Below are 11,599 nucleotides of genomic sequence, written 5' to 3'. Positions count from 1 at the left end.
TATAAAAGCTGTTTTAGTCAAGAACTAGAGAGAAGAAGAACATACTCACTGATTATCTGGATGTTAGTAAGAGTTTTTAGATCACGCTCATTCTGTGTCAGTTTACATGAAATGTGAAGCTACGAGCTAACTAAAGAGCGCTAACATTAGCACGCTAACTCAACAGTGCAGGACACAGGTGACCGCAGCTCGAGCTGACGACAAGTTTGTCTGCTGTTTGCAGTTAATGGTGTTTAATTCTGGTGCTTTCTAATCGATAAGTCCTTCATGTGAATGTGATTGGAGAGGGGTTGGAGGTGTGTCTCTGGAGGAGGCTTCAGTTTGTTGTTTGTTTTGGTTTCATGCTGGTTCTACTGGATCAGAAAGTCCCACGTTCTTCCTTTAAGACACTGTGGTCATGTCAACTGTATTTTGAGGAACAGTCGCTAAAGAAATCATCACTGATGGATACCAAATAGATATTTAGTGGAATGATCACAGTGATTTTAAAACTGGAGAAACAAATTCAAACAGATATTATTATACACAGATGATGGGGTATTGAAGTTTTGTCACAGAGTCTTCTGGTGATCTGCTGAGCAAAGGGAGTTCGTCCTGAGCAGCAGTGAGAAATTATATTCCCTTATTAAAGTCCAGAAAGTGGTGACGGTCACGTTTGACCATAACATTTTCTGAAGCTGAAGAAACTGCTTCATTTCATTTGAACGCTTTGGATGCACAGATTCATCATGTCAGTATTTTCCAGTGTTTGTTCTGACTTGGACCTCGTCTGCTTTTCTCCAGGCTACTTCCTGCCCGCCAACACCAGAACGCTGCAGCGCTCCTTCCAGGGCTGTATGCAGATGATTCACGTAGACGACCATCTTTCTGACCTCAGGGCCGTGGAGCAGGGTCTCATCGGAACCTTTGAAAATGTCAGCCTGGATATGTGTGCCATCATAGACAGGTATGCAGCATGTGCTAAAAGACAGTCTAAAATCTGCAGAGCTCAACAGTGACTGCCCACGTTTTCAGCGGCTCTGGTTCCAGAAGTACATTTCCCCATTCAAATTCACAAAATTTTATCAAGACTTTAAATCAAGAGATTGACGCCTGTTACCGAGACAACCAGCTACCCCAACACTTATGACTGTAAAACGTTTAAGCTGGCTCCAAAACGGCCTTGAACAATTGAGAAACAGCTTGGTCTTGTAGAAAAAAACTAAGGTACAAGACTGTGTACATCATTTTTGTCCAAAGTGAAGGAACTACACGTACCACAATCCATTGAGAATGAGATCGCTTCTTCTTAAATGTAACTCCAGTGACAGTCGTTTTATTGTGTTTATACAAGTTAATGCAAGTGTTTTTATATCTTAGATATGAACTACATTCACCGCTGGATAACAAGGTTATTAGCACATTTCATGTTAGGTAACAAACTAGCTAGCCTGTTAGCAAAACTATCTGTTCCCATACTTCAGAGGGGCATATACATTCGATATTGTGATAAACCATGTTTTTATTAGAGCGAGGTTGATATCATACAAACTTGTGTCTCCTACAGTTTCACACTCAGGTAGCTCGTGGTCAGTCTACCTGTGATGGTCATGACATCATGGCTAATAATGAATGAGATCTTTACTTCCAGAACCAAACTGTTGAGCCCTCTAACGACTCCTCATGCAGATCTAACAGAAAGAACATTGTTGAAATCTAACTTCTCATGTCAGGTGTGTTCCTAACCATTGCGAGCATGGCGGACGCTGTACACAGACGTGGGACGCATTTAGCTGCAATTGTAGCGGCACCGGCTACACCGGAGCTACCTGTCACAACTGTAAGTACACACACACACACACACACACACACACACACACACACACACACACACACACACACACACACACACACACACACACACAGGAGCTCACAGTCCTGTCTCCTCTGTAGCTTTGTATCAGCAGTCCTGTGAGGAGTACAAGCACCAGGGGAAGAGCTCGGGGAGCTACTGGATAGACCCAGACGGCAGTGGATCTATCGCCCCCTTCAGAGTCAGTTGTGACATGACAGGTGAGCTGTTACTGTGTTAAATGTTCACCATGTTAACAATGTTTCATCCAAAGTGTCTCACTGGACGTCTCTTCTCTGTGCATGGGTTTCACTCTCCTCTGTCATGTCTGGATACGTCCTAATACGCCTTTTCTTTTTCTATATGTTAGGTCTGTTGCCTGTGATATGATGATCATCTTTTCTATTGATCCATTCCGTCTGAATTTTCTGTTGATGCTCGGAAGCAATAACGCAAAATAATCTCCAATTCTCTTCAAATGCAAGCTAAAGTAAAATGTGTGATTGAAAAGTATCAGGAGTAAGAAGATATCTGTGTGTAAATATTTTGGATTAAAGTAAAGAGAACTCTACTTAAGTACTGTGTAAAGTGTTTGTGCTTAGTTAGCTTTATGCGTCCTGTTCTTTCTAAGTGAAATGAACGTTTGCTGACTTTGATGGAGCGTTGTGTCTGTCCTCACAGAGGAGAAGGTTTGGACCACACTGAAGAACAACCTGTCCCCTCAGACATCAGTGAGCAGAGCAGAGGAGGACGGGAAGGCGGCTCTGCAGATCACTTACAATGTGACAGATGAACAGGTACACAACAACTACACACACTTCTCTAAACCTCCTGCTGAAAACAGAGTAAACATAGTGCAGCTCTGGAGGGTTTAGTTTAGCTGTCAAAATGAGTAAAAGGACAAAGTCTGATGTCAAGAGTAAAGTATACAGTTACATGTTTGGGAGTAAATTACTGTAAAGCTGATAGATATATTTTTTATTATTATTAACATACGGAGCCCCTGAAGGCCCAATAACAAGACGACTATATAAACTTGTGTGCACAACATAATATCTTTGGGAACATGTGCATGATTATATCTTTTACTTTTTGGGACTTCAGGGGCTCCGTAGAATCGAATGAAAAAAGAACAGAAGTACAAGAGATGCAGTCAGAAATGATCAGAGTGTCAGTATGTTAAAAGTCTCTAGTCTCTAGAAGTGTAAAGACGGTTCTGTCTCCTCTTTGTGTGTGACCAGGTTTCATCAGTCACCAGCAGTGCAGGATACTGTGAGCAGTTTGTAGCTTACACCTGTCGAATGTCTCGTCTGCTCAACACTCCAGGTAAAAAATCCAAAACTCTCTTTAGGAGACACATCGCAGCTTCATCTGTCACTGACACAAGAATTCTTTAAGATGGAAGGCTTTAAGGGGGATTCATGTGTGTGTGTGTGTGTGTGTGTGTGTGTGTGTGTGTGTGTGTGTGTGTGTGTGTGTGTGTCTGTGTGTCTGTGTGTGTGTCTGTGTGTCTGTGTGTCTGTGTGTATGTGTGTGTGTGTGTGTGTGTGTCTGTGTGTCTGTGTGTATGTGTGTGTGTGTGTGTGTCTGTGTGTCTGTGTGTGTGTCTGTGTGTCTGTGTGTGTGTGTGTGTCTGTGTGTCTGTGTCTATGTGTGTGTGTGTGTGTGTTTTGTGTGTGTGTTTTGTTCTAAAGACGTGGATTATTACAGAGAATGATCTCATAATGTCTTCATGTTTCATAAAACACGTTGTATAATCAGAACCTTTTTCAAAATGTTCTTCCTTTGTTATCATGAAACATTTTAGGAACATTTTATAATCTGTCAGCTGAAGAACATCTCCAAAACATCCTCCTCTAGCTTTGAAAACGTTCTTCCTTTGAGTTCACATTACAGGAACATTATTTGAAATGATAAACATCCTCAAAATGTTCTTTGAACATTTCATGTTTTCTTTAAAACATTGTCAGAACTTGTATGGAGAGTTAGCCAATGTTGTGGGAATCTTCTCTGCTAGCTGGGAAGCATCAGAGGTCCTGTCAGGACTAACACTGGTCTCTGCTTTGGAGACTCTGATCAAAGCTCAAAGGCCTGGAGGGTCCAACCTTGACCTTAAAAATGGAATTAAACTCATTTTAATATCATGTTTTTCTAGTAACACTGATTGTATCTAAATAATGTGTGATGTATGCCTGCACAGCTTAGATATTCTGAAAAGTTTTTTTATTTTCCAGGACTGTTTATGAAGCTGTGGCTTTGTTCTCAAGGGCATTAAACACATACGAAATGCTTTTTTAATGGTTTATTAAAGTAAAGATTATTTTATGAGATCAACTCTTCAAAGCCAGTAATGATGCGGAGGATCATCAGTAATGACCAGTAATCTGAGGATATAATCAAACATTTGAATTGTTCTAATGAACTGACTCCTCTGTGTTTGTTCCACCTGCAGAAGGTGTCCCGTTTACCTGGTGGGTTGGAAGAGCCAATGAGAGGCACTTTTACTGGGGGGGTTCAGGACCAGGCATACAGAAGTGTTCCTGTGGTATTGAACACAACTGTACTGACCCCAAATACTTCTGCAACTGTGATGCTGACCAGCGCTCCTGGTGAGTGGATCCCTCCTCAGCTCAGAAAGAGAAAAATACAAAAATACAAGATGCTGTTCTCTTTCTTTTTTACTATGTGTTTACTGTGTGTGTGTGTGTGCAGGAGGGAAGATGCAGGCCTGCTGGTCTACAAAGACCATCTGCCCGTCAGTCAGGTTGTTGTCGGGGACACGAGCAGAGCTGGATCTGAAGCCAAACTGACGATAGGACCACTGAGATGTCACGGCGATCGTTAGTGTCACACATGTCATTTAACATTCTTTCAGCACAGACCATGAGACATTTCAACATCTCATTTTATCCATGTCCTACTGTTGTTTTCTTTAGGGAGCTACTGGAACGCAGCGTCCTTCAGCAGTCCAGCCTCCTACCTGCACTTCCCTTCCTTCAGAGGAGAAACCAGCACCGACATCTCCTTCTACTTTAAGACGTCCTCCACACACGGAGTCTTCCTGGAGAACCTGGGAACCACCAACTTCCTTCACATTGAACTCAGAGGTGTGTGTGTGTGTGTGTACGCTGCACAATAGAGATGTAACGATACACTCAAATAACAATATGTATCAGGGTACTTATCAGGGTACTTATCAGGATACTTATCAGGGTACTTATCAGAGTACTTATCAGAGTACTTATCAGGATACTTATCAGAGTACTTATCAGAGTACTTATCAGGATACTTATCAGAGTACTTATCAGAGTATTTATCTGAGTACTTATCAGGATACTTATCAGAGTACTTATCAGAGTACTTATCAGAGTATTTATCAGAGTACTTATCAGGATACTTATCAGGGTACTTATCAGAGTACTTATCAGGATACTTATCAGAGTACTTATCAGGATACTTATCAGGGTACTTATCAGAGTACTTATCAGAGTATTTATCAGGATACTTATCAGGGTACTTATCAGAGTACTTATCAGGGTACTTATCAGAGTACTTATCAGGATACTTTTCAGAGTACTTATCAGGATACTTATCAGGGTACTTATCAGGATACTTATCAGAGTACTTATCAGGACACTTATCAGAGTACTCATCAGGATACTTATCAGGATACTTATCAGAGTACATATCAGAGTACTTACCAGAGTATTTATCAGGATACTTATCAGGGTACTTATCATAGTACTTATCAGGATACTTATCAGGGTACTTATCAGAGTACTTATCAGGATACTTATCAGGGTACTTATCAGGATACTTATCAGGATACTTATCAGAATACTTATCAGGATACTTATCAGAGTACTCATCAGGATACTTATCAGGGTACTTATCAGGATACTTATCAGAGTACTCATCAGGATACTTATCAGAGTACTTATCAGGATACTTATCAGAGTACTTATCAGGATACTTATCAGAGTACTTCTCAGGATACTTATCAGGGTACTTATCAGGGTACTTATCAGGATACTTATCAGGGTACTTATCAGGGTACTTATCAGGGTACTTATCATGATACTTATCAGGGTACTTATCAGGGTACTTATCAGGGTACTGGGTCCACAACACAATTGTATCATGATAATCATTTTTTTATGAAGTAATGAGAATGAAGTAAATAGTTGATTTTCCACATTGCTTGTTGATATCTCATCTTGAAGTCTTAAAACTGTTTGCTTTTTGTCTTTGTGCTTCCAGGAGGCTCAGCGGTCTTCTTCTCGTTTGACGTCGGCAGTGAGCGGGTGGAGCTCAGTGTCCACTCACCTGTGCCTCTAAATGATGGCCAGTGGCATCGTGTGGAGGTGGAGAAGAACATCAAGGAGGCGGGGCTTCGGCTTGATGGACAGCACAGGGAGGTGAAACCCACCCCCCCTCAGGGACACACAAGGATGGAGTTCTACAGTGACCTATATGTTGGTAAGACTCACACACAATCACACACACCTTTGTTGTTTGTTGTGTGTAACATGAATGAAACTGCTCGGTTTCTCTCTATGAATTAATTCCTCGCTTCACGTCTGGTCACCAGGGGCCTCCAGTGGGCAGAGGGGTTTCCTGGGCTGCATGCGGGCCCTGAAGATAAATGGTGTGACCTTTGACCTGGAAGGCAGGGCAAAGGTGACTCCAGGGGTGAACCCAGGCTGCCATGGTCACTGCAGCAGCTTTGGGACGCACTGCAGGAACGGAGGGAAGTGTGTGGAGAAGTACAATGGATACTCGTGTGACTGCTCCCTCACTGCGTACGATGGACCCTTCTGCACTGAGGGTACGTCCTCCAACAGTGGGATCAGATCTCATCACTTTGATACTGTAGTTCTGATCTCTTGTGGGGGTTAGGAGTAACAGATTTGTACTTTGTACCAGGTATAATATATAATATATATATATAATGTACAGGCTCAACATCAGCTCAGGTTATAGATCTTTACATTAGATTAGATTTGATGTTTCCACACAGAGGCGAGTGTTCTTAACTTCGTCTTCTTCTTCTTCTGCTCCTCATTCCATGTGTGTGTGTGTGTGTGTTAGATATTGGTGGTTACTTTGAAACAGGAACCCTGGTCCGCTACGACTTCCTGCCTGAAGCCGGATCTTCTTCATTGCCGGAGCTGAAGGCCTCGCCGGGTGTCGGTGTTCCAGTTGAGTCCGACCTGACCCACGAGGAGCTTTTGTTCAGCTTCAGCACCTCCAGTGCTCCCAGCATCCTGGTCTACATCAGCTCCAGGACTCAGGACTACATGGCTGTGGTGCTCAGACACAATGGTGAGCTCAAATAGAGCCTGGTCTGAAGGACAGAATGTATGCACTGTGTTACATCTAAAAGTGTTGCACCAGCTGAGATCGTTCCAACAAAAGAATAAGACACTACATAAATCTTACACCTACCTCCTAGTGGGTGTGTAGTCCTCTGTGAATCATGGTTGTCATGGTGATGGTTTTCAAAGGTGTGATAAGTTGGAGGATGAGGAGGAGCAGTGTGTTCTCCTTCAGAAATGTTTGATGACTTTGAGTACAGCTCACAGTCCTCACAAATCAGTGGAGATACAGAGTGCTGTTAAAGTAGCTGATGTTTCAGTTGAAGATTTCACTACTCATCATACTTTACAAACATTTCTGTCGCTGTTTGTGATCTTCATCCTTTAGTCTGTTCAGAGGCACGGCGATAGGAAAAAATACTTCTCACTGATTTCTGCAGCAACATTTTGGTTAGTTTGGACGTTACGCTCTCCGAGTTAAGATGAACCACATGTCCCGCTGGTGCAAACAAACCATGACACTACTGAAGTAGTTTACACGTGGGGGCTTGGTGCAGACTTCACACACCTGACTGGAGACAAAACGTATACACAGCTGCTGCAACACGCCCCCAGGGCCTTTCTGTACTTTGACTTCAGAGGCCTTTGTTTGAATCAGGCTTTTAAAATCTAGATTTAATGAATCACTGATTCATCATTTGTCTTTCTTTTTGTGTGTTCAGGCACTCTTCAGATCCGCTACAGCCTCGGAGGGCTAGCAGAACCTTTCACCATCGACGTCGACCATCGCAACTTGGCTAACGGACAGCCACACTCAGTCAACATCACCAGAAAGCTCAGGGAGATCCGACTACAGGTGAGTGCTTCCTGACGCTTCTGTAGCACAGAGAGAACGGAAAACAGATACTGTGAGAGGTGAACACAGCAGGCTATCAGTTTACATTCAAGTTGAGCCAGCCATGTAAGTCCCAGGCTTCCTCTCAGTACTCATCACATTCACACTCTGATGACCTTTGGGAGCAATTTAGCATACAGTGTTTTACCCAAGGACCCGTCCATATGCAGAAACTTGAGATTAGACTCCTACCACTGAGCCACAGCAACATTATTTGAAGGGCTTGTCACCTTTGAAGAATCCAGGGTCACTGTAGGATTTAGGAAAAATTAAATAATGTCCCCGACAGAAACTGTAACCTCATCATCGTTTATGTTTATGACTAATCCATGGTGTGGTGACAACTGCAAGAAGTCTGTAAAAAAGGAGTTCAGATCAACATGAGGAGGGGAGGCAGGTTGAGACGGATATCCTGGCTCTGTCCACAAACAGAAATACACGTTTGAGAGTTTACATTACATACATACATAAGAGAGTTTTCCATTGTTAGGAAAGATCAGCAGTACCATGCTCTACTCCTTTAGTCCACATGTCCGAGTGTCCCAATCTGCAGCATTGAAAGGTGAAATAGATCCATCCTGATGTCACATTTCATGCACAGCTTGTAAGAGTCTTAGGTAAATCACTGTGATTAGTTTGAGGACTAAGGCCGTGTTCACACTTGACTTCTTTTTTCAACTGCTTGCGTCTTTTTGACATACAAGCCTATGGAAAAAGGAAAAAGTATGACGCCTTTTTAAAAAGCGCTCCGCCCGACGCCTTTTTCAATTGAATTATTTCAACTTTTCAGAAAAGCGCTGGGTGACGTCAAGCGCCTTTCTGAGAGCTGACCAATCAGGACGAGTAGTAACCTACGTCCCTAGTTACTGCTGCCCCAAAAACGGCAAACTTCCACCAGATATGTGTGCATTGCGTGTCCGCTCCAGTCCGTGCATCCTCATCCGTCAACACCCACCGGCTGCGTTCTCAGTCTGCAGCACGGAGAGCACAGCTGGACAGCTGGAGTACGGAGACAAAGGAAATTCTGTGGTAATTTAACAGATTCACTGGCGACAGCACGAGATAATACGATGTTCGTGGTATAAAACTCAATACAAACCTTATAAACACATAAACACGGCCTTAGAAGGCTTTTAAAAGTTCAGTCCTGATTGTAAACAAACATCAAAACTCAGTGGTGGTTGGAGATGGAGTTCCTGGCCTGTCAAAGCTCGTTACTGAGCAGTGAACCAGTATCTGTGTTTCTGGTAAAATCAGAATGAAGTCATCAGCTGAATCTGTCTCTGTCCTTTTGTTCTCTAGCTGGACCACTACCCAGTGTCCACACACACTCTACCTGAGGCCTCCGATACGCACTTCAACTCGATCAAGAGTATATTTCTTGGGAAAGTCTTTGGTAAGTATTCTGATGAGTGGAAGTATGTGTGTGGCTCCTGCGTAGACAGGATGGTTTCTGATATGGAATACAGACCACGCTGGTCACATAATGATGTGTTTGGTGGGCGGAGCCAAACTGGTGGCAGAAAGTTAGCCAGTGAGGGGTTTTGGGTCAGTAGCCCAGCATAACCAGTGCAGAATTTGTGTTTTGAGCCTCCAAGAATATCTGTATCTGTAAAAGCTCAAGTCCAGAAGTCTTCAATGATTGGCTACGTTTCAGTAGTGTTGGAGCAGTTCAAACCTCGTTCTCTCTTTTTTGTAGAAACGGGTCAGATAGATCCCATCCTGATCGAGCGCTACAACACGCCCGGCTTCGTGGGCTGCCTGTCACGAGTTCAGCTGAACAGCGTGGCTCCGCTGAAAGCCGCTCTGCGCTCGGGCATGGCCGCGCCCGTCAGCACCCATGGGATCCTGGTGCCATCCAACTGTGGCGCCTCACCCCTGACCATCTCCCCCATGGCCTCGGCCAGCGACCCGTGGCACATAGAAGCTGGTAGAGAGATTAAAACAGTTCAGAGGAAACGGTCATTATTTGAATGTGCAGAGTTTTCTATAACGCTGTTTGTTTTTGTTCTCAGCTGGAGCCGTCTTCCCCTTCAACGAGGACAAGGCCAATAGTGATGAAGTGGACCGCAACTCTGCAATAGTTGGAGGTAAATCTCTTTCTGGTTATGATGTTTGATTAGAGACTACACATATATATCAGTAAGGCTGTGTTAGAAACTGGAGTGTGGACTTAAAGAGGTCAGGTCTTGGTGCAGTATCTGGATTGTCACCACATTTCAAATGTCCTGAGATGCATTTTCATTTTGCTTCCAGGCATCATCTCCATGGTGATCTTCATCGTCCTCGGCATCATGGTGTTTGTGATCCGCCACCTGTTCCGTCATAAAGGCTCCTACCACACAAATGAGGCTAAGGGGGCGGAGTCAGCAGACTGTGCCGATGCAGCGATCATTGTCAATGACCCCGCCTTCACCGAAACCATCGACGAGAGTAAGAAGGAGTGGTTTATCTGAAGCTCCCTCGGCAACACGGACTCATGACGTTAGGATGTATGTAGTTTTTTAAGCATAGGGGCGTAGTAGTGAGGAGACCACCTGTGAAACCTCCAGGGGTGTGGGGATGGGGTTTATTCTTTTACGTTTTACGGACACCATGGCGTTATTAAAGCACAGGGCGCGGTGCTGCAGGGCGGAGCCTGAGCAGAAGAGGAGCAGTGGGATGACGGCCTCAGCTGGTGATGTCATGAAGGCCTCGGATGAATGTGTTCATAAGCTTTTATTTTTTATTTATTTCACTCCACAATTATATTTATTTATTCATATTTAAGTAAATTATATTTTTTCACAAAAGTTTATTTTTGGTTTATTTTTGTTTCCATTCAGGATGATTATCTCCATGCCTTCGTGTTTAACGTGCTGTGATGTCATCACATCATGCACTCAACGCCTGTAGCAAAGCTCAACGTTTAAACCTTATTTTCAGTCGTTTGCCTTATTTTGATTAGCGTTAAAAAAAGCTTCATTTTAGCCTTAAGACAGGAGATTTAGTGTGTGTGTGTGTGTGTGTAAGGGGGGGCATGCTTGTCTGTAAAGGAGACGTAGCCATGACTTGGGACTGAGGACGAGAAAAATGAAAATGTCACACCTTGAATTCATTTTGCTTCTATGAGCTTCTAATTTGTCGTTACATTGACGGAGTATCAGGGTTGCAGAAAGAAAAAAACAGATGAGTGATCCAGCTCGTTGTGTGCGATCAAAGATGAAATCCCTAATTAGAATAAAGTCGTAATGACTGTCTGTTTATAATCTAAACAGATGTTGAGTCTGCACATTTCCAAAAGCCTCCAAAAGCCTCCAAATCTTAGAAGTCTTTTTCTTTAACGTGGCCGTAATACTCCGTTGTGCTGAATGACTTTAGAGCTGAGTTTTTTTTTTTTTTTACCTCTTTATGACTTGTCTCTTTAATTTGTGCTTTTTTTGGTGCCAAATATAAAACGTTGTGTTTGTACTTAAAAGGGAAAAAAGAGTCGTACATTATGGAGAAAAACTCAGAATTTTGAGACGAGAAATAAAACCCCCAAATACTACCCTGAAGAAAAGCTCGCCTGATGAT

The 11,599-nt window shown here is 43.1% G+C and overlaps 1 protein-coding gene across 1 annotated transcript in view; it reads left to right on the top strand.

Moving 5' to 3' along the window:
* LOC132978600 (contactin-associated protein-like 2) overlaps positions 1 to 11,203 on the top strand; it is a 28,741-nt gene extending 17,538 nt beyond the window's left edge. The window contains exons 10-25 of the mRNA XM_061043820.1: positions 784 to 946; positions 1,713 to 1,819; positions 1,933 to 2,052; positions 2,513 to 2,628; positions 3,073 to 3,157; positions 4,284 to 4,440; positions 4,544 to 4,671; positions 4,768 to 4,938; positions 6,092 to 6,310; positions 6,423 to 6,659; positions 6,923 to 7,156; positions 7,872 to 8,005; positions 9,347 to 9,440; positions 9,744 to 9,974; positions 10,060 to 10,134; positions 10,301 to 11,203. Of these exons, the coding sequence (XP_060899803.1) occupies positions 784 to 946; positions 1,713 to 1,819; positions 1,933 to 2,052; positions 2,513 to 2,628; positions 3,073 to 3,157; positions 4,284 to 4,440; positions 4,544 to 4,671; positions 4,768 to 4,938; positions 6,092 to 6,310; positions 6,423 to 6,659; positions 6,923 to 7,156; positions 7,872 to 8,005; positions 9,347 to 9,440; positions 9,744 to 9,974; positions 10,060 to 10,134; positions 10,301 to 10,500 (2,471 nt within the window). The 3' untranslated portion in view covers positions 10,501 to 11,203. The remainder of the gene's footprint in view (positions 1 to 783; positions 947 to 1,712; positions 1,820 to 1,932; positions 2,053 to 2,512; positions 2,629 to 3,072; positions 3,158 to 4,283; positions 4,441 to 4,543; positions 4,672 to 4,767; positions 4,939 to 6,091; positions 6,311 to 6,422; positions 6,660 to 6,922; positions 7,157 to 7,871; positions 8,006 to 9,346; positions 9,441 to 9,743; positions 9,975 to 10,059; positions 10,135 to 10,300) is intronic.
* Positions 11,204 to 11,599: the final 396 nt, after the last annotated feature.

The sequence above is a fragment of the Labrus mixtus genome, chromosome 8, assembly GCF_963584025.1.
Source record: "Labrus mixtus chromosome 8, fLabMix1.1, whole genome shotgun sequence".
NCBI classification, from domain to species: Eukaryota; Metazoa; Chordata; class Actinopteri; order Labriformes; family Labridae; genus Labrus; species Labrus mixtus.
This window is presented reverse-complemented; position numbering and strand designations above follow the sequence as displayed.